Source organism: Lathamus discolor, chromosome Z (genome assembly GCF_037157495.1).
Source record: "Lathamus discolor isolate bLatDis1 chromosome Z, bLatDis1.hap1, whole genome shotgun sequence".
NCBI classification, from domain to species: Eukaryota; Metazoa; Chordata; class Aves; order Psittaciformes; family Psittacidae; genus Lathamus; species Lathamus discolor.
In genome coordinates, this window is record NC_088909.1 from 96,280,632 (window position 1) to 96,303,538 (window position 22,907).

At 40.8% G+C, this 22,907-nt stretch overlaps 1 protein-coding gene across 1 annotated transcript in view; it reads left to right on the forward strand.

The window, feature by feature from the left end:
• PLCXD3 (phosphatidylinositol specific phospholipase C X domain containing 3) overlaps positions 1-22,907 on the forward strand; it is a 94,781-nt gene that overhangs the window by 46,684 nt on the left and 25,190 nt on the right. The window contains exon 2 of the mRNA XM_065662411.1: positions 14,611-15,319. Coding sequence (XP_065518483.1) covers positions 14,611-15,319 — 709 coding nt within the window. The remainder of the gene's footprint in view (positions 1-14,610; positions 15,320-22,907) is intronic.

Sequence of the window (22,907 nt, forward strand, 5' to 3'; positions counted from 1 at the left end):
CTTGACTTTTGCAGAAAAAAAAATTAAAAAAAGATGCTTTGGTGAAGGTGAAGTGGTATTTTTCGTTTGCATCTCGGGGCCTGAGGGAAAATGTTTCATTATTTCCTTCTAGTGAATATGAAGTCAAACATTACAGTGTCTTTGTTTATAGTTGAGACGTTACATGAGAGAGGCTTATTTTAGAGCGCCTTGTCTTGGGAGACATATCTTGCATTCAGTGCACTGGCTAAGGGAGTTATTTTGTTTGTAGCCATCTGTCAAATATGCCAGACAATACACAAATGTCTAATGTGAAAATTTAAGGCAACCAAAGGATAAGGCAAAGAGCAGAGCATGGGGGATGATCAAAATGTAACATCTTACATGCTTCCCTCTTCCTCCCCTTCCTTTGCAATATTTTACTTTTTTTTTTTTTTTCCTTATGCGTCAGCCTTGGCACAGTCAGTCAGCTAAGTTTATATGGGCAGTTTATTAGAAGTGGACTTTTAAGAGGGTTTGTATGTGAAAGGCTTTGTGAACTGACTCAGAAAAGGGAGCAGTATTTCTTCCATCTGTTTTCCCAGCTTTCTCCCACAAGAATCAGATGAACTGCTCAGATTTGCCCCAACTTTTCAAGCTCAGTGACTGAGAAAATGAAAGGGAATCTAGCCTGGATTTCTTGCATGGTAATGGAAAACTCTGCCAATATCCCCAGGACAGCCCATCCTGGAGTGCTGATAAACTGACTGTCATTGTGCACATTACAGTACAAGGAGGAGCCCTTATTCTTTGCATCGCAGGTGTCCTTGCAGCAGAGTTTGATGCTTCTACAAATAATTGAAAAATCTTACCTTTTAAAGTTCTTGTCGAGATTCATCTCCGATGGCAGTGGCTTTCTTGTAGGAATCTTTAACGAAAAACCTGTTTCAAGGCATCATTCTTCTACTGCCTTTTTGATGCAACCTCATTTTGTGTAACCACATCTCTTGGTTTTCTTTTTCTTGGCCTTAAAATAATGGGTAAAGATGCAGAAACTGCGTATTCTGGGCAGCTAATTTCTGTCAGCTACAAGATCAGTAGTGATGCTAAGATTTAACAGAGAATACTGCACTGTTTGTTGTTTTCATTTTAATAAAAGAAAAAAAAGAAAAGGGAGAACACAATTAAATGTGAACTATACCAAGGCTAATACACATCAACGCAGCCAAGAGTTAGAAAGAGCTATACTGTGTATGCCAGAGATAAAAAATGGAGCTCAAAGAAGAAGAGAGAGGCAACAGGTGGGAGAAATGCAAAATCAAGTGTCCAAAATGTTCTGTGTTGCTGAAACAATACAGTAAATGGCAAGAGATAGATCCATGTAAATCAGAAGCAATTATTTCAAGGGAAATTTCTCTTGTTGCTGAAGGTATTAAAGGATGTTTTCAGTGAGCAGAAATCAAATAAAAACACAAGAAGCAGAGGTTGTCTGATTCGATCGTATTTTAGAGTGTGAACATTGAATTGCTTGTGGCTATACATAATAAGTAGTGTTTTATGTGTGCATGAGAGGAAGAGATATGAAGAAATCATTGGCCTGTTCTCTCTCTTATAAGCCTCTTCAGCTGCACACTGCCCTTCTAGGCTGTCCTGTCAATGGCAGCATTAGGATTATGAACAAGAATTATGATTGGAAGGCATTCACTGTGGGGAGATGCCATTTTACATGCTCAGCAGAGCTGCCTGGGGTCATCACAGCTTTTTGCTAGTCCTGAAGCTGTTGGCCCACAATTCAAGTGCTGCTGATTGCCCCAGGAGGTAAAACTTGGATGCTGATGACACAGACAGATTGAGCTGGTGCTGGAATAAAATACACCCCGAACTATTCCTGGCACGTTAATTTTATGCTTAGAATCAGATATACCTCTTGCTATTTTTTACCTCTCGTATGTTCATATACCACAATATGTTCACATTCTTGTATGCTAGTCCCCGAATTAAGAAGAAAACTGGCTAATATGATACTTCTGAGACTAGTCCTAACTAAAATGTGAGCTCTGATAGAGGTATCTGATGCATCTGAACATGCAGCAGTGAGCTTGCAAAGTATAAAGAAAACAATATATCTGTTTGCAGGGTTCCACCAAAACCCTGAAAACATGAAAGAATTGTCATTTGTGGAGTGCTGGTGATAGACAAGAGCTGCAGCTCTGCCGCAAGTGTTTAATTTCCAAGTGATTAGATGGCTAATTCATCTTCAGATCATAGTTGTCCTTAAAATATAAGGTTGTGTGTGATGCTTAATAATGTGATACAGAATATTTTATTTAATCTTCATATATGCAGTGAAATTCATAAATGAGAAGACCATGACAGTATACCTATGACAGCCCCTCACATACATCATGAAAGTCATAGTGTTGTGTCTGGTCTGATACTGAAGTTGTAACCTCAGCTGATCTTAAACTGCATGTTGTAGGTGCTTGATCAATTGCAATATAAAGATTCTTTTTAAAAAAAATGGTAGTTACTCTTGCTGAAAGAAGAGCTGATTTACTAATTTTTGTAAATTGAAGTTTTTGTTCCATGAATCCAATGGGTTTTAGCCTGGTAAGTGAAAGGAGCTTTCTTCAATAATTTGCTCTTTTTGTCTGCTCACACACTGTCAGAGTTCATGTTTACAGTTTCACTTGACTGAACAAATTAAAATAACTTTTTTAGTGGCTTATTGTAGGGCAGGTTTTAACAATTTTAAGGCTATTGCACCTTTTAAAATTTTCAGTGCACTGCACAAATATCCAGTGGGGTTTTTCTGCATTCAGTATACACACGTGCAATATAACTTCCTTCACCCTCCACCTTTTCTTCTGTGCACAGCTGAGAGACTTAGATCACATTTGAAAAAAATAGTGGGGAAGGTACACCAACTGATTCTCTCAGTCTCCCACATAGTCATTTCCACTTTTACATCTGTAATGCAAAAATATTCCTGATGCTGTTTGCATTTAGATGTCTGCAGGAAATCAGGTGGCCTGACTTGCACTTGGCAGAGCAGCTGGGTATGGCTCTAGGGGTTATGGAGATACGGTGAGCAGTGCTGCTGCTCAGAACTTGCGCTGCTGCTGCCGTGGTACTGGGTGAGGTCTCCCCTGAGCTGATTAGATGTGAAAATTAGCTTGCCTTACTCTGCACCATGGCCTGATTTTGCAGCCCTTTTCCAGGTTTCCAGTGGTGTTAATCTTACATTTGTCTGAGTAAAGACTGGCTTGTTTAGAAGCTACCTTTGATGAAACTAATAGTTCACTTCGTGACAAGCTTTTAGAATACAGTAATTGGGGGCTTTTGCAGAGCCCCTGCCACTCACATACTTCTCCACCATGCTGTCGGCATGAAGTCTGTGAGGAAATCTGTCTGGAGGTGGTTTGACTGAAAAGAGGTAGGAGGCTGTTTACACTTAGCAGTGTCTCAGAAAACATGCTAGCAACTCCTCCTCAGCACAAATAATTACCGGACAGTAAAGAAGGGGAAGCATGCTCTCAGGAGGGCAGCGTAGAATCATAGAATAGTTAGGGTTGGAAAGGACCTCAAGATCATCCAGTTCCAAACCACCTGCCATGGGCAGGGACACCTCACACTAAACCATATCACCCATGGCTCTGCCCAGCCTGACCTTGAACACCGCCAGGGATGGAGCATTCACAACTTCCCTGGGCAACCCATTCCAGTGCCTCACCACCCTAACAGGAAAGAACTTCTTCCTTATATCCAATCTAAACTTCCCTTGTTTAAGTTTTAACCCATTACCCCTTTTCCTATCACTATAGGTGCTAATGAAGAGTCCCTCCCCAGCACCCTTATAGGTGCCCTTCAGATCCCAGAAGGCTGCTATGAGGTCCCCACGCAGCCTTCTCTTCTCCAGGCTGAACAGCCCCAACTTTCTCAGCCTGTCTTCGTATGGGAGGTGCTCCAGTCGCCTGATCACCCACGTGGCCCTCCTCTGTACATAATTAGTACATTAGCATGTACTAATTTTCTGTTAAATAATAGTTTCTTTAGCAGACTTGGCCTTGTGATGTCTGTAGTTGTGGATGTGCACAGTGGAGAGCTAGAAATATAAATGCAGCATTCTTTTTTCTTATGCCTTTAATTTTCAACAGAGTATTGAGAATTTGAAATGTAGAATTAACTGATGTAATGTTCTAAAAGCAACAGGAGGTGGTATTTGTGTTTTCCGAAGGAAACTGTAAGAGATTAAATGTGGGTTCTTTCATATATACCAGATGATGAGTATGAATTGAATAATGAGTAACTTAATCAGATTTTTAGCCAAGCTTGCCTGTTGTACTGCAGTTAACTGCCAGTTATCTTGGGCCTTAAAGCCATGTAGACCTTTCCCCACCTTCCAACCTGTTTGATTTTAAAAGTGAGCTCTGTATAAGAAAGAAGCAATGCTTAGGTGACATACTGATCTTAACTCAGTCTAGTAACCAGAAACACTTCCTCAGTGCAGGCACTGCCATGGTCCACAAGATGCCTCTTAAAAATACCTTAAAATGGTAACAGCTTTAGCTTGAGTCAAGAGCAGTTTGTCCTAGTCATGGAGATTACTGGCACTGTCAACAGTCACAGGCTTCCTTTGGAGGCAACTATAGCCCAGTTCAAAAGCACAAAATAAAACGATCCTCAGACATATTTCATAGGTGATGCTGGAGGAGGAAGAGTAAGTAGTTACTTAAAATCCCTTCTTGTGTGTGAAAATTTTATTTGTTTATAGAGAGGACAAGAACACAGTGTCATTCCAGATCTGAAAGTTGGTCACTAGGTACAGAATGCTATCTGCAGACCAATAGACTACTTCCATCTCTTACGAACTCAACTATTCTGTGATTCTCTGAAGGATAAACTCTCTGTTCTGTAAAAGGTTGATCAAAGAGCAGTTGCCTTGTGCTGAGTTTTGAATGTGTTGTACTTTGCCACATGCACCTCTAGGCTGTATCCATTGATCAGTAGTTGGTGTGTCTATTATGGTTGTGCTATGACATTCCATTTGCACAAAGGTGTTCCAGCTTTGATGTTTTGGCTGAGAAGTGCAGAATTCTACCTATGGCAGAAGTAGTGTTAGAAACCATGTCTAGCACAAGTGGACAAAATATGGCTTCAAAGTGGTTTTTAGTATAATGTGGTTCTGCTCACCCTTGCAAGGAAACCATGTTAAAAGGTTTGCATACTAATTACTGTGCACCTCTCTGGTCCCTCGGAGTGTCCCTTTGACACACTTTACCTGCAATAACAGCCCTGATAAGACAGCACAAGTGCAGACCTGACGCCATGTCCCTAGGCACAGGACCAAGATTGAAGTTACGGTTATGTGCAATCCCAATGGCTGCTCCAGGACTCACTGGTTGCAGAAGAAAAATGCACCTTTATATCCTGCAGGAAGGTGGGGAGAGAGGTTGGGGAGTGGATGAAATTAAGGGGAAGACTACCAGTTCTGAGGAGTAATGGGGCAGGAAGGAATCAAACGTTTCCTTTCCTTTTCCCATGTTATCATTGTGGGATGACAGAGGAAGAGAAGAGTCTGTTAGAGGTGATAGAACTGGCACAGAAGATGTGCACAGACTGGGGAGTGAATGTCTGATAGGGAAATTATGATTGTGCTATATTTGCAGCAGCATTTAAATTCCTGCAAAGTGAATAGTAATGTAACAAATGTTGCTTTAACAGCTTCGTTCTCTGTCACTCGTGTCACCTTTTTTGCTAACATTCTCAAACACAACCAGAATACATTTTCTTTTGTCACTGCCTGCCTCTTATTGCTCTCTGGTATTTGATAATGATGTTGATGTAATTTCAAAGCAATTTGGAATCTTATTCTTCTGAAAGAAGCTAAATCAAAATGGGCCTCTTCACTGCAGACTTTTGTGCACATAATTAAAATAATTCGAACAGTTAAGTGTTCTTAGAATTGGGCTCTGGATTTGTACTTTATTGGTAATCTCCTGTTGAAAACCAAGGTTAATTCATATCTGTAGTTATAGTTTGAAAGCATTAAATGCCTACTTTACAGGTTAAAACTGTTGACATTGGAAGACTTAAGTGTCTGGATATAAAGTTGTTTGTGCTGTATGGCCTGGAAAAAAATTTTGATTTAAAAAGTGTAATGATTTGTGTTCATGTTACCCACAAAAACATTTCAAGTTCGTTTAATGAACTTGTTTTAAAAACATCTTCATTTTGGTTTCTGTCTTTTTTTCAATAGAAACTTCGGAGCTTTATCTACAAAAAGTGAAATAGCTCTTCTGTTTTCAGGGGGTGATTGAGTTTGATTTCAGTTATGTATGGGCTAGCTCACCACCAACATAATGCAGGCTTATAAAATATTTTTTTCTTACTTTCTGATTAGGGAATTCTCTTGAACAAACCTCAGATATTCTTACATATTAAGAAATATTCTTCTCATGTAAAGGAAAGTCCAACTTTTTAATGAAAATCCAAATTTCCATGCTGAGACCAAGTTATAAGAAGGTGTAGTTTTTGGCAGTCCAGGAATCCAGGAGAAGCATCTACTACTCTGACTTTCATTGAAAAGGTTTCCTGAGCCTGGTACAATTCTATTGGTGCTATAGGCAACCTTGCCTGAAAACTTGGCTAATTTATGGGCAGTGCAGAGACTTGCAGATAGGGAGTTGCAGAAATCCTATGTGACTGTCGGAGTCTGAGATAGGGGAATATACTGTGGATGAGCTTCCTTGTCAGGTACTTGCACAGTTAGTGCAAAACTCTGGCAGTTTGGCTGGTTGTGGTCAGGGAGTTTGGGTGGGTAAGACCCGGAAGGTGGCCAGCTCAGTCTCTGCAGGCTTCTTCATTCAGACACAGAACAAAACGAAACTTTGGAGGATTGCAGAGAGAAAGTTCACTGGTCTCTCTGCAGAGGGGCAGCTTTGGACTTCTCAATTCCTCTCTACCAGATGTAAGATAACTTGCATAAGGCTGTCTCTGCATTTTTAACTGTTTTACCTAGATACAGCAGCATGGTGCTTGGGGAACTGAACTGTTTCTCATAGGGTTTTAACAGAGTTTATGAGCTTAGAAAGAGATATTATGGGTAGTAGAGGGTTAGCTGTATGCATTACATCATAACTTATTGTGATCAGATACGCAGCTTCTGTAGTGGGTCACACATGCACCCTTGGTCTGACTCCAACTCTTCATTAGCTGGAATTTTGCATTACCTGAGGCTTGTGAAGCCTGAGGCAGTCTGGCTATCTTCCCATGCCTTTGTATGTTGCAGTGCTGAGACTAAGCCCTGTGGCCTTTGGTTGGTGTCAGGGGTGCACAAATGGTGATGAACACTGGAAAAACAGCTGGTAAGAGGGGCAACTATCTATAAGGAAGCTATGTCTCTGCAAAATATGTATTTTTTTTCCCCCAGTTGTTTTTGTTTTGCTTTCCTGGGTAATCTTTTTATCAAACAAAGCTTGTATCACCTAAGCAGTTTGAATGCTAAAGGTATCTGGACTGTGAAGTCAGAATTGCATTGCTCCTGGCAGCGTCTTTTGATTTCCTTGAGATGCGCTGTGCCTTTGACAGACAGAGCAGTGCTCAGCCATCTTAAAAAGAAGGTGAAACACAGTGTTGAAGTGCACCAGCTCTAGTAGTCATGACTAGACTTTGTTATTCCTTGAAATCACAGGCAGCTGGGTAAATATTCATAGGGCTTTTTTCTGGTTTGATTTTTAAGTCCAGACACGACAGTGAGAACATACCAAACGAGAGTGCAAGAGCACCTGCATTGGTCTCCTGTATGCCTGAGGTCATGGAATTTGTCCTAGCTGTTCTATCACAAGAGGAAATGTGTTGTGGTACTCTGTCAGTCACTATAGAGCCCTAAAAAAGCAAGGCTGCACTACATATGACATTTCACCAATAGTCACCAGTGGATGTTGTCTCCTAAATATAGGAAGACAACAGCGGGTAAAGCCTGTAGTGACATCCAAAGCAGTAGTAAAAGAGTCCACTTCTAACAACTATTGGAAAACTCCCAGCACAGACAAGAGGAGCTTGCAGCCTGTGGGAGAAGGGAAAGTGAGTAAAATATGCCAAAACTTGTGAAACTTTGCTTTCATCTGTCTGTTTTCTGTGACATTTGGATCTTCAGGGTGTGATTGCTACTGTCAGGAGCATATTGGGCAGCAGTTTGATTCAGTACCTTTATTTTAGGTGCTGTTTACCAGGCTGTTGTTACGAGGGATGGCCAGGTCCGCAATGAGGCAAGGGAAGGGCAGGGCAGGGTGAAGTTCAGGTACACGTGCCTGCTTTATGAATGATACGTTAAAGCTTAGCCACCAAAAATAGTAGCTTCACTGTGCCTCTGTGTAAATCTCTGTGGGACTGAAGAAGCTATTCTGGACTAAAATGCACTCTCCCCGAGGGACTTTTTTCAGCACTGAGCCCAATTATTTTTTAAATATGGGGTTAGCCCCCAGGAAGCCATAAATATGTCCATAGCTAAATGTAGTGGGTTAGGTATTCCCAATTGTCCTATTATAAGATTTCAGTAAAGAAAACAAGAGACTGTTTTCCCTAGCAGAAGTACAAATAGATATTTTCTTGCAATCTAAGTAATACTGTACATTTTATTCTTGAATATCCAAGTAGTGTTTGGCCACATGTAAGTTCATGAAAATTTGATGTCTCAATTGTTGAAACTGGACACTTTTTTTTTTTTTTTTTTTGGACCCTGGCTGCTGCAGACATTCTAAGTGTCTCTTGATAATTGATTCTAAGGTTGAGAGAAAAGAAATAAATCTTTATCTTCAGGGGGAGGGGTAGGGAGCAGACACAGAATAATTTATGTTGGAAAAGATCTCAAGAAGTCATCTGGTCAATCCCCTGCTCAAAGCAGAGCTAACTCCAAGTTAGATGTGGGAGATGAGGATCAGGGGTACAGAGTCCAGCCCTGCTGCACTCCCACTCCAGGCTTAACTGGTCTTGGGGAAAATTATTTTTTACTTATGTCCAAGTGAAAATTTTTTTTTCTGGAGAGCTGCTGTCTGGCCAGATGATCCCCAGCTAGAGACCCTGTTCTTCCAGGGACACTGCACCTTCTGTACATCGCTTTTTCAGTTTAAGGTCACTTGGAAGTTATACATACAGGTAAACTTGCCTCCTGCCTTACCTCTTTGTTTTCTTGCACACTGTCCATATGCTTTAGAGGCATTGCCTTTCAAGTTCAGCCACTTCTCCTGAGCCACTTGGCATTTAAGGTAATTCTTCTGCAGGCTTACTAGATTCCTTACCACATACCAGTTTCCTGAGCAAGCAGAGATGGCTGCTCTGAAATCCAGGATCTTCAATCTGCTATTTGTCTTCCTTGCTTTCCTCAGCATTATAAATTCTTATACCACTTCACATCCTCCATGTCCATTCTTCCATTTCTTCAAGGCATTTCTTCATTAGTACATACCAGGTCTAGCAGCATGCCTTGTCTGTTTGAAGGAATACCTGCAGAAACAACAACCTTGTTGCTGAAAACCAACAAGGTGCTTGGTGACAGCCAGCATGGCTTCACTAAGGGAAATCCTGCCTGAACAACTTGGTGGCCTTCTATGATGGGGCTACGGAACACATGGGCAGGGGTAGAGCAGTTGTTGTCATCAACCTGGGCTTCTGCAAAGTGTTTGACACTGTCCTGCACTACGTCCTCGTCTCTAAATTGCAGAGATATCAATTTGAGAGATGGACCACTCATTGGATGAAGAACTGGGCGGATGGCCACATGCAAAGAGTTGTGGTCAATGGCTCAGTATCCACCTGGAGACGAGTAACGAGTGGTGTTCCTCAGGAATTGGTGTTGGGACCGGTCTTGTTCAACATCTTTGTCAGTGACATGGACAGTGGGATTGAGTGCACCCTCAGCAAGTTTGCCGATGACACCAAGCTGTGTGGTTCAGTTGATACGCAGGAGGGAAGGGATGCCATCCAGAGGGACCTTGACACGCTTGTGAGGTGGTCTGATGCCAACCATATGAAGTTTAACCATGCCAAATACTAGATCCTACACCTGAGTCAGAGCAATCCCAGGCACAGCTACAGGTTGGGCAGAGAAGAGATTCAGAGCGGCCCTGCAGAGAAGGACTTGGGGGTGCTGGTCGATGAGAAAATGAACATGAGCCGGCAATGTGCCCTCGCAGCCCAGAAAGCCAACCGTATCCTGGGCTGCATCAAAAGGAGCGTGACCAGCAGGTCGAAGGAGGTGATCCTGCCCCTCTACTCTGCTCTTGTGAGACCTCACCTGGAGCATTGTGTGCAGTTCTGGTGTCCTCAACATAAAAAGGACATGGAACCGTTGGACCAAGTCCAGAGGAGGGCCACGAGGATGATCAGGGGACTGGAGCACCTCCCGCATGAAGACAGGCTGAGAAAGCTGGGGCTGTTCAGCCTGGAGAAGAGAAGACTGTATGGAGACCTCATAGCAGCCTTCCAGTACCTGAAGGGGGCCTATAGGTATGCTGGGGAGGGACTCTTCGTCAGGGACTGTAGTGACAGGACAAGGGGACAGGACAAGGGGTAACGGGTTAAAACTTAAACAGGGGAAGTTTAGATTGGATATAAGGAGGAAGTTCTTTACTGTGGAGGTGGTGAAGCACTGGAATGGGTTGCCCAGGGAAGCTGTGAATGCTCCATCCCTGGCTGTGTCCAAGGCCTGGCTGGACGGAGCCTTGGGTGGTATGGTTTAGTGTGAGGTGTCCCTGCCCATGGCAGGGGGGTTGTAACTATATGATCTTAAGGTCCTTTCCAACGCTAACTGTTCTATGATTCTAAACAAAGTCGTTGCTTTCCAGATTGCCAGCAAACATCTCTGTTCCCCATGAAAACAAGCCCTGTAATTATAAGGCTTCTTCCAGTTGTTAAACATGGTTTTGGCCACTTTGTCTCTTCTTGACTGTGCAGTCTGTACTATAAGCACATCTTTTTTACCCTTGTTTGCCACCCTCATGATCTTGATCCACAAGCATTCCTGTTTGACTCCTTGGATCAACTGTATGTTGTGGTGTTGAAATAGTGAGAAAACTGTGCCGTATTTCAAGAAAGTGCAGGACACCTAGTGCACTGGTGAGAAAATATGTTTGCACATAAGAGGTATATCAGCTTACTACTCCTCCTCCACCCTGGCAAAGGACGAGTAAGTTCGCCTCCCTTTGTTTCTCCATATCTTGGTCTGTGAAGTCTCTGTGGTAGATTGTCAGACATATCAGGTCAGCATGTCCTACTGCAATAGATAGTGTGTAAGCACTGCTACTTTCTAAAGATTGCAGGAGTCAGTGCATTAATATTTCATAGAACCATGGGATGGTTTAGTTCGGAAAGGACCTTAAACATCATCTAGTTCCAAGCATCCTGCCATGAGTACCTTCCAGTAGACCAGGGTGCTCAAAGCCCTACCCAGACAGGCCTTGAACACTGCCAGGGATGGAACAGCCACAACTCTGGGCAACCTGTGCGAGTGCCTCACCACACTCACAGTAAAATTCTCCTCCTAATATCTAATCTAAATTTACCTTCTTCCAGTTTAAAGCCATTCTTTGCCCTATCACCACATGCCCTTGTAAAAAGTCCCTCTCCAGAGCTCTTGTAGGCCCCTGGAAGGTACCAGAAGGCTTCTATAACATCTCCCCAGTGCCTTCTCCAGGCTGAACAACATGACTGTATCCTGCATCCTGTCTTCATGAGAGCTATTTTGTGATACACAGAACCTGCAAGTCCACTTCCCAGAGGCAATATAGAATGCAAATGTCCCCATGCACCAAAGGGTTGGAAGGAAACCTGTTTACCAAAACAAGTGTATGTTCTTACAGAATTCTCTCATTACCAGGAACATAGTGATTTTGAGCATGTTAGTGGAATATATCATACTCTTAATTTGCTCTGCCAAATGTGCAGATTTTGAATGTTCCCAAGTTACACATGTAAGCTGGTTAGGACAACAGGGCAGGATGAAAACAAATGGAAATGTAGATGAGAGCATGCTGAAAATAAATATTTAGGCAACTATACAGATTACTTGTACATATGGCAAGACAAAACATTTTCTGTATTTTTCAGTCTCTTGAAAGCTGACTCCTGCTTCATTCAATGACAACTAAATTAAGTCTTATTTTATTTTTGTAGTATTTAACAGGATTCTTTGTTTGGATTACAATACATGGTGATACTCAGAGTACTGTGTGCTTTCCTCTGTACCTTCTGTGAAAGGATCACCATTTTTAGGCTCAAAAATGTGCATGAAGACCTTAATTAAGAAAATATGTTTTTCTAAACTATCCTGCTTGTAATGTTCAGTGTCTGACTGTGGTGCTTCCTACTTCTCTACCCTCTCTTCTCTGTTTTGCATTACCAGTAGCTGAAACTACCTACCTGCTGACAGCTTGTTCCCCTTAGATTTCTGCTTTGAGAACTGTGCTGCCTCTCTTAAGTAATTTTAAGCAGTGTTTGGCACTGCTGTATTTTGGCCATGGTGGTTGACATCAGCTACTTCTGCAGCTTCAGGTTGTTAGTGGCTGTAGATCAGGCAATAAAGGGTAAATGGTTTAATTAATCTTAACACCATTTTGAACCTGCCTTGCAATCAGTTGATCATGGTTATACCTGTACTTTTTCTGACCTAAAATCCTACTGAAATAAAGGGGGCTTCAATGGACAAAGTGAGGGTTTGCAAGATCCATCCCTAGCTAATATCAGTAGCTATGCCTTGGTTTAAACAAGACTCGATTTACTTTGATTTCTAGATTAGTGAAGGTTACATTGAGCAGAACATTTAATGTATCTCATTGATTTTCCCTGTAATACTGTTGAAACACAAGTCATTGCTCTAATCATTTGGTTTACCATTAAAATTCTGTATGCGGATCTGGTCCCTTGGGATATCAGTGTGTAACCAGATACTCCATGATCTAATCATCTTCTTCAAGAAATATGCTATCTCTGCAACACTTTGCAGCAGAAAGCTTAATCAAAATGGAAAATTTATCTAATATTTAAAGTAAAAGGCAGTTCAAAGAGACAACCATGAAAAGCAGGGCTGTACAAAATCTTAAGACAGTTCTCAGATTAAATGAAGCCAAATCCAAGCCAGAGTCTAAGATGATTTTTTGCAACTCCATTTATTATTAAGGAAGAAAATGTTATAGCTATCACTTCAGTTTCTAGGGTTTATTCCAGTTCAGTTAAAATAGCATTGCCAACAAGAAAGACTGACTAGCAGGATTTCATTAATGTGGTACTTGCCACAGCATGCATGCTTTGGAAAGTAGTTTTTAAAGGCACCTAAGAAAGTGTCAGTAGTAGGCAAGACCTGTGCTCTGAGCTTATTTGGATGCTAGGGTTTGCATCTCTGAGGCCCTAATGGTACCGTCCATTTCTGAAATAGAGTTCTGCCGACAATGAAGGAGTTTTACAAGCAGTGTTACATAGGCTGTGGAGCAGACCTGCTTGCTATGGTGAATCTGACCAGAAGCATCTCTTCTGGCTGGGACAGCGGGACTGTGGCTCTACCTGCAGCCAAACAGTATTTCTGTATAAACTGCCAGATTTCACCATCAGTGTTCAGAAGGGTAGTGGTATTCAAGGGTGATAAGCATCTTCTAGTGCTAGCTCACTTCTCCATAAAGACAATGTCCTTTCTGGGGGTGGGGGGGGCATTGTAAGGGGGGGGGGGGGGGAGAAGGGGGAGTGATCATGTGTTTGCTGATATCTTTAGCTTTATCAGCTGCTTTCATGTAAATGTCTAAATGCTGAGCAAGATAAGTTGTTTTGTGGTTGAGGGTTTTCTTAATGGATGTAACTTAGAAACAGTATTTAGCATAGCAAGGTGTCTCATACATTTTTATTCATCTTTGTTATGTTGTGAAACTCAGTAACTTCTGTACATAGTGATGTTAAGTACTGCATCTTGTTCAAGAGCATGCATTGGAGTTTCTGTATTGTATCAGTGACAGGCAGTGCTGTTCTTAGCTCTATCTGTTGTACTTATGTAGCAAAGGAAAACAGAATTTGAGGTAAATTTAAGAAGGAAAACAGCATTCAGTAACCTTGTTGATGAGACTTGAAATAAAGAAAAGCTCAGAAAAGTTAAGTGTCCTTTGCATTTTCAACTCATATTTTAGCTGCGATGTAAAGCCAGCTATGATGTTACTGGTTTGTTTTGTGGGGTTTTTTTTTAGTTATTTTAATATTTTTTTTCTTTGTAAACTACACAGTGCATGATTCAGTGTGCAGGGCCAGACTCTCCCCTTTTTGTTGTCTCTAGGGATTTATTATGGGACTGTCTTTGCTGGACTTACACCAGGATTGCTTTGATGTTCAGAGCCTAATGACTTTAGTGACCTTAAAGGCATGACAAGAAAGTGAGGAAGTGCCCATACAAGCAATGAAAGTAGTACCTGCTTACTTCAGGTTCATACAAGCTGCTGTTGTGGTAAATGCTGAGAGACAAATGTAGTATATTGAGAGAAAGGGCAGGGGAGGAGTCTGTTGGTGAATGCTGGTACAGGTCAGAAAGTTTCACTAATCACTAAAGAATCACTAATCACTAAAGAATCACTAATAACACATTAATACAATATTGATTGTTTTCTTCTATTGTGTTTTTAGGTTCTCATGACTCATTTAGCTTTTACATCGATGAAGCTTCTCCAGTTGGTCCTGAACAGCCAGAGACGGTACAGAATTTTGTGTCTGTTTTTGGGACTGTGGCTAAAAAGCTGATGAGGAAGTGGCTGGCTACACAGACCATGAACTTCACCAGCCAGCTGGGGGCAGGTATACGGTATTTTGATCTTAGAATTTCCACCAAGCCCAGAGATCCAGACAATGAGCTCTACTTTGCTCACGGTTTATTCAGTGCCAAAGTCAAGGAGGGTCTGGAAGAGATCAATGCGTTTCTTGCTGACCACCCAAAAGAAGTGGTCTTTCTGGATTTCAATCACTTCTACGGGATGCAGAAATACCATCATGAAAAGCTTGTCCAAATGCTCAAAGACACATATGGAAACAAAATGTGTCCTGCTATATTTGCCCATGAAGTAAGTCTCCAGTACCTGTGGGAAAAGGAACACCAAGTGCTGGTGTTCTACCACAGTCCAGTGGCTCTTGAGGTAGCATTTCTTTGGCCAGGCCAGATGATGCCAGCTCCCTGGGCAAACACAACAGATCCAGAAAAGCTGATTCAATTCCTCCAGGCATCAGTCACTGAAAGAAGAAAGAAAGGTTCCTTCTTTATATCTCAAGTAGTGCTGACACCAAAGGCTAGTACAGTCGTGAAAGGGGTTACTAGTGGTCTCAGAGAAACGATCACAGAAAGGTAAGTTTCTGGCAGGTAACGTGCTGCTGTGCTGAATGTGTGTGTTTGGTAATGCTGCTTTTCTAATTATTTTTAAAGAAACTCCATCCTACTGTGGGTTGGTCAGAACTTGTGCATAATCTTAAAATATTTAAAGAGACACACGTTGAAAGACAAGTTTTTGTGTTTTGAAATTAAAATTTGCGCTAAAGCCTGATGCGATTATGGGATTGGGATTATTTTAGCCTTTTCTTATTTCTTTTGGGGGAGGGGCTGGGTTTTTCATTTGAGTTTGTTTGTTTGTTTTTGTTTTCCAAATGTGGTTTCTTACCATGAGCACTGAACACCTTGTCTTGGATTTCCTTAATGATGTGGACAAATCTATCTGAATTGTCTAGATCATGTAAGTTTCTATTTATGCATCAGGCTTCAGGTATTGGGTAGATTTTTTTTTTTCTGCTCATGAGCAGAGCCTGAAACTGCAGAATTTGCATCTTTAATTACCTTTACATACCTTAAAGATGTACGGATTTCTTTCTGCATACCATCACACATTATGTCAAAGATATCAGGACACTGTTAGAGTGAGTTTGCCTCCAAAGAAGCCTTCATTTGTCATACGGGAATGAGACTGCAGACCACTGTACAGGTTCTGGATATGGAATACTGCATTGACAGGCCATTAGTTGTTAGATTACAAAAAAAAGCAGTCTGTGCAAGACATGAGTTATTTATACCATTCTGACTTGAATAAATCACAGCAAGTTTTCAGCTTAAAGTCATATATATATGACTGTTCTTGCCAGCTTTGTAGGAAATGTGAAATTTAATGCCAAGACACAAGAGCTATTTTTTCCCCTTTAAAAAAAAAGACAAAAAAAAAAAAAAAAAAAAAAGAAGGGTTGCAGAGTGTAAAAAATTTATAATGGGGGTCAGTGGCCTTCTAATGTTCTGCTGCCTGCATGGATGTGCCTGTGTCAGGAAGGCCTATTTGGAACACTGTCCCCTTCTGTATGAGGTGAATGACACAGTGCCTGTGACACTACAACCTGCAAAAGAAAACATGCCTCATTTTTGATAAAGATTGAGCCATTTTTATGGCAGCTTTCCCAAGTGACTGTTAACTTGAAAAAACAAGGAAAATCTTTGTCTGAAATGGTAAAACACTGACACATAAGGTTTTATAAACACTGGAATATGATTCAGAAATGCTTGTACGACTGCATTTGCAGCTGTTTACATCTTTCACATGTTTTTATAAGTCCATTGGACTAGGGATCTCCCTTTCTGCAGAGTCTGAAGGGCACTTCTCTCTATTGAAATACTACTTTCTTGATGGATTTCACTGTTAAACACTCACTTTGTTGTTCAGGGATTTGTTTTTTCTGGTAAACATCTTTCTGAGTGTTCTTCATACCATGCAGTAGCAAGATCAAGAAACTACCAGGTTCTTTTTAAAATCCGCTGCATCAGTAAAATATCCATTAAAAAAAACTTTTTTTCTTCTCCAACTCAGATTGTGCTTCCTCAAAGCTGTTCAGAAAACTAAAAAAAAGTGGATTGTGAATAAGTTTGTCTGAGCTCTGAATGACTTGAGCCTTTGAACTCTTACTAAGCCTTTCTCTACAGCAAACTTTGAGATTATAACTTGAAATTTCTGTAAATAATGGGTCTGGAATACCTGGAAATGTTGTTTCCAAATTGCAGTTGAGGTTTTTCACATGAGCTCCAAGTGTGTAATCAGCGACTGTTGCATGAATGTACTTTTTTTCCTTCTTTGCCTAACTTTTAACCATTGCAAAAGAAAGGGATCTTTAAAATTATCACCAAAGCTAGTATTTAATCTTCCAAGTGTGGCATCTCATTTTAAATTTCTATTTGTATTTTTGTTACTAAAATACACTGCAGAAAAACACAGGCTTTGAATGTGTGTTAGCGTAGGAATTGGGCTTCTATATTGTTAACTGCTCTAGAAGTAGACTCAGAACTGATCCTCATTTGACAATAATCCTGCTAAAAAATACATAGACAAGCAATTAAAGGATGTGGCACAGTTGATAGAATTTACAGAATTCACTTCAATCTCGCTGCATTAATGTTGCAGTAACTTAGGAGCCAGGGCGTAAGTTCCAGCTGCACTGTTACTTTGAACTGTCTCACAATTATTTATATAAAGATTATTCTGTCCTTTTCAGCATAAATACGCAGACCACATACATTATTGTGTTTGGGTAAATAACATATGTGCTTTTGTTGCCAGTTGCTGCATAGTGTTATATGTTTTATACTATTTTCTGCTTATCAATTAATGCTGGGAAGAGCTTTTCGTTAAGAATGCGGTATCTTGCTTTTTCAAGCAGCAGTTTTGTAATCATATTTGGGTTGGGTTTTTCTCTCACACTAGATTTTGAAAGATCTGAATGCAAATGTGGAATAAGATTGAACTTTTCAAGTAATTCTGGCGTGGTTCCCCCCCCCCCCCCCCTTAAATATTACATTGCAGAAATGTTTACTTTGGCATTTTCAGATATAACCTGTAGTTGTCTCTATTTCTGCCATCTGTAGAGTAGCCATTTTCATTTACATATTGACTTATTTCTGAAAATAGAACAAAGTGTAGGTCCTTTTGGATCAGAACAACCATATTAGGTTTTGGTCTCTGAAGCTGTTAGTCAGGAGATTATGTACAATTTGAAAAGCAGTGGCCACCTTAGAGGAGGAACCTGGTTTCTGAAAGCAGACACTGAGCAGCAATGCATGCCCCTTTCTGCTGTTTTGTATCTCATGTTGTGAAAGAAATATTCCTCCATAGCCAGGCTGATTGGTTTAATAGCTTTTCATTGCAGCTGCATGTGGTGGTGGAGGTCCACATGTTCAAACTGCAGTAGAAAATTCTCCTAAGGTGATACATTTCAGAAGGAGACGTGACGTTTTCTCTCAGCCTGTTCCCCATAGCACAGATACACAAGAGGGGAGGCCCATGGCAACTTCGATTAAAGAAAAGCTTTTGAGTTCAGTAGAAGATAATACCAGGACTGGGTTTTACTGAGAATGCTTGCTCAGAGGCTTTGTGTCATCACAGGTAATACTCTGTGGGACAATAATTTGAAAGAAGGAGAAATTATAAAGTCATCAAGATTTCTATTCCTGCACAAATACAGGGGACAAAAGCCATTTGTTGTGTGCTCTTCTTAGGACTACAGCTCATCATTGCAAAACTATGTAACACAGCTTTCATCTTCATTATTTGAATGAGAAAGGTGGCTCGCATGAGTGCATGTTACGTTTCTTGGATTTGATGAAAAACTTTGAGGACTAACAATAAGTTTTCAGGCCTAACATTCTGTCAGACGCAGCTTAGATGCCAAGGCATACTCTTTGATTAGCAAACAGTATGTACCAAATGAACTGCATTCCCACTGCTTATTGCATTAACTTCACAGTGAGGCAGCTGCCTTTAGTACATTTCAAAGGTGGCTGTGAAACAACCTTTTCATGAGTGTAGAGTTGTTCTTCATAATTATCTACTTTATTTTCTGATTTGCAGTGAAATTGCTAATTTTATCTCTGACACCGGAGACAAGCATGATACTCTCTTTTTTGTCTCTGAGGTTGAGTAATATAGAACAGGAAAAAATAGAACTCCTTCAGAGGACGCAAAAGTCCTGTGGTACTTTTAAAGCTTTCAAGAAATAGACATAAAAGCATACCCTGTCAATTGTCACTTGATTTCCAAAATAATCTCTAGGGATAATGTTCCCTGTATTCCACATGTGACTAAATCCTTGCCTACCATGCTAAAGTTTCCCCCTTAGCAACCAAAGCAAATTAAAAAAAAAAAAAAAACACACACCTAAAACCAAACCCAAAACCAGGAGAAAACCCAACCTGTGTGTGAGAATGTATCTTTGAAGTAGAAGCAAAGCAGCCAAACTGTTAACAAAAAGGGTGGTAAACAGGCCACAGAAGCTGTCTGCAAAAAAGCCATCTCTGGGTGCAGTCATAAACCTAAGCACAGTCAGATTTAGCTAGCACATAGGTGGATATTAAATGAAAAATAATCAAATAATACCTGAAGTTTCAGGAAGTGGCTTTTTTTAAAACAGTTGCTGAGGATGCACTCATCCAAGCCATATCTCAGGCAGATGAGTTTGTGAGAGTTGTTGCTGTGTTGCCGGAAGAGAGGCATTTGATCACATTTTGATCCACACTTGATATTGACTGATATGACTTGATATTCCCTAGTTTTTGAAAAAGAAAACAGAAATGTCACCTGTGGCAGCTGTATTTTTGTGATTGTCTAGGCATCCTTCCTGCTTGTAACCTTGATATCTGCCTTCATTATGAGCTGCAGCAGAGCAGCAGGCTCCAGTGAGCTGATCTGTGTTTAGGACTTAGTGACCCCATAGCAACATAGGTGGTATGTGAGTTCTTTAACTGCCAACAGACAAGTGCAGACTCCATCTCTCACTAATATATGTGGTACAAAGTGTCATTCTGGTGTATTACTAGGGAATTGAAAAGTACTCTGGGCACTCCAGCCTAATCCTTAGTATTTCTGTTCGTCCTCAGACTACTCTTAATCACTTTCCTAGTCTTTCCACACAAGAGGCAATCTCTGTTTGCATACAGAGCAGTACGGGGAGACCTTGCTTTCATTTGAAGTATCTATCTGCCATGTCAATAGGCCTGCAGAATAAAATTCCAAGTAGGCTGTGTATGCTCAGCCTAGTTTTGCTGGCAGGCATTTTAGTGGCATTTCACCAGGGGAGAATCTGTCTGCACAAGGATTTTACTATAGTCCTGCCTTGGGAAGTGCTTGTGGTTGTGTCTGGTGGCTTTGGTCATGAAACTGGAATAGTATTAAAGTGTCATAAAATACATGAGCACTGGAGTTTTAATAATGTTGATAGGGAAAAGTATTTATCTACATACAGATGAGTATCCTGTGGGATTTAGTCCAGAAAGGAAGTTGGCATGGTGATCACCAGCTCTGTGACCATTAGAACTATCAGTGGCTTAGCTTTAGGATGTGTGTTTAGGGTAGTTGGTGTGGTGTTCTCTTCTGGAGGTTTGGGGTGTCATAGAGTCAGCTAGGTTGGAAAAGACCTTTAAGATCATCAGGTCCAACCATTACCCCAGGCATGCCAAGACCAACATTGAACAGTATCACTGAGGGCCTTATTTACAAGTTTTTTTAACACAGTCTTTTCCTCTATTTGGCCTGCTCATAACTTTTATCATGCTATGCACCAAAAGACCTGCTTGCAGTTCTGCTATATGCCGTGTGACTACTTGTAAAGATATTTTATGTGATCCATCATCACATTCTGAGCACCGTCAGACCGTGCATATACAGAAGGCAGCAAGTGTTTCTCATCATGAAAGGAAATGTTCATTCCTCCAACCCTGCTGCTGTAACCTGTCACTAATGTCTATTTGTCTCAAAGATTTCATGCTTTAGTCTGCACGGCTGCTGTATTGAAATTGCAAATGGATCATTAAGTCAGTTGGGGTTTCTTTGATCTTTCTGACATAGATCACTGAGGAAACTACAGCTAATAGACACTAACAAGCGCTTACCCAGGGGGAAATGCATTAGTTGATGCTAACTGCTTCTACCTCATTGTGAAGGGAATGGTTTCTTGGTGGGTTGGTCATTCTCCTCTTCATTTATAAGTTACAAGATGACTGAGGTTTACACAAACAAGACTTTCCAGATTTATTCTTAAGGTGGCTTTCAAGCTGACAATGAGTTTCTGTAATACAAAAACATATATATTAGCAAATATACCTGCTTTGTAACATTTTTGAATCTATGTTGTATTCACACTTGCATGCTGCGAACAGTTGACTTCAGAACTATTCTGGTAAGTAGATGATTAGGCGCACCCAGTTTTTAAGCAGAGAACTGGGCAGTTCTAAGAAGCAGTCACTGTGTGTTTGGAAGTTTGAATTTTTAATCTCCTCTAGCTTCTCTGTGGTCCTGGAGTGATAGGATGTGGATAGAATTTCTCAGAAAAATCTTTTCAGCTCTTAAAACCCTGTTGCATATGCTGTATGATTCCTCATGTGTTTGGGCAATTCTCAGTATTGTCCAAAACCTTAGAGGGCTTTCTAGACAGAACACATCCACAGTCTCCCTAGAGAAGTCACCTGCATATTCTGAATTTCTGCAGTGGCTATGTCTGCTTTGGTGGTAGGCTAAGGAAGTCTTAGCTACGGAAAGTCTCTGGGATCCATTGATCCCAGAGAAAGAGATCAGAAAGTCTACAGACAGTCTCTGGGATCAGAGAGTATACCAAGCCCCAGTTATTTTATTAGATGATCCCCATGCTTATAAACAAATAGCCTTTGTGGAGTGAATGAGCAGGTGAGGCATGCAGGCTGTAGCCAGAGTTCTGTTGGGGCAAAGCCTGCAAGAGGATGCAGTAAGGGATCTTGGCACCCTGGTGCCACATTTGTACAAGTGGCTGCAACAGAGTGAGTAGGAAAGGACTTGTAAATAGGAAAGGCAGCCAGGCCAAAGGTCTTGATGATGTATCACCTTCTGTATGATGCAGAACGTGCACAGGGCTATAAAAATACCCATGTTCTTCCTCTGTTACAACAGACATGATAAAGCTTGTTCCCTAGGAATTCAGTAATGTCTGCATGATTCAATGCAGTTCTTTCTTAGGGAGCAGTCTTATTTTCATTTCTTTTGTTCTTAAAGACTGGAAATATTTAACTTCATTTTATTGATCTTTTCTCTACAACTTTACTTTTGGACAACACTTTCATAATTCCATTTCTTCCAAGATTTATTTTTCTGAGGGTGAGGGATGTGGGCTAAGATATAAACTTCATGTGTTCAGAGATTATAATAAAAGATTGCGTATAATTATAATGCTAGCATTGCATGTATTGTCCCAGGCTGTACAATTGCTTCACCAGAGCACAGCCTATTATATAAAACGTCTTTCAGTATTTATCTCAGACACAAAGAGAAATAATAAACCCCATGTCTTTAAGACACTGAATGATCATAGAGTGGGATTTGACCTTTGGCAATATTTTAATATTGTAGCTGTTGTTCTGAGAGTTTTTGTAACTAAGCAACTGTCATCTAGAATGTATTATATCATAAAATAGTATTAAGATATAAAAGAGAATGAGTGGTTAGAGTGGAGTAGGAGCCATGGTGAGCTGCAGGCGCTTTCCCACTGAAAATTTTTGAGCTATAGCACAAAGGAGGAATCCTACCATCATTTGTTTCATGGTGGGGTATTGAAACCTACTTATCTTTCAAGTGCCACCGTGGCACTCTCAACATGGCAGCTGTGCCAGCAAGCACTATAAATCAAGAGTGAAATTAGATCTTTGATGATGGCCTCCTTAATTTTGTGGCTGGACGATGAAGTGGGACAGCCATGGATCTTTATTCCCCTCCTACTTGGATTTATATACTCTGAAGTCGGAAACTAGCTTCTCTCCTTTTCTAGAGAGACCTATTCAAATTACAGCTGCAAGGCAATGCCATAATCCAAATAATTACTACTGGTGCAGGGCTTGTGATCACTGTCCCTGCATCAGGAGGAGGATCTGCCTCTGCTCATGACCACGGTTT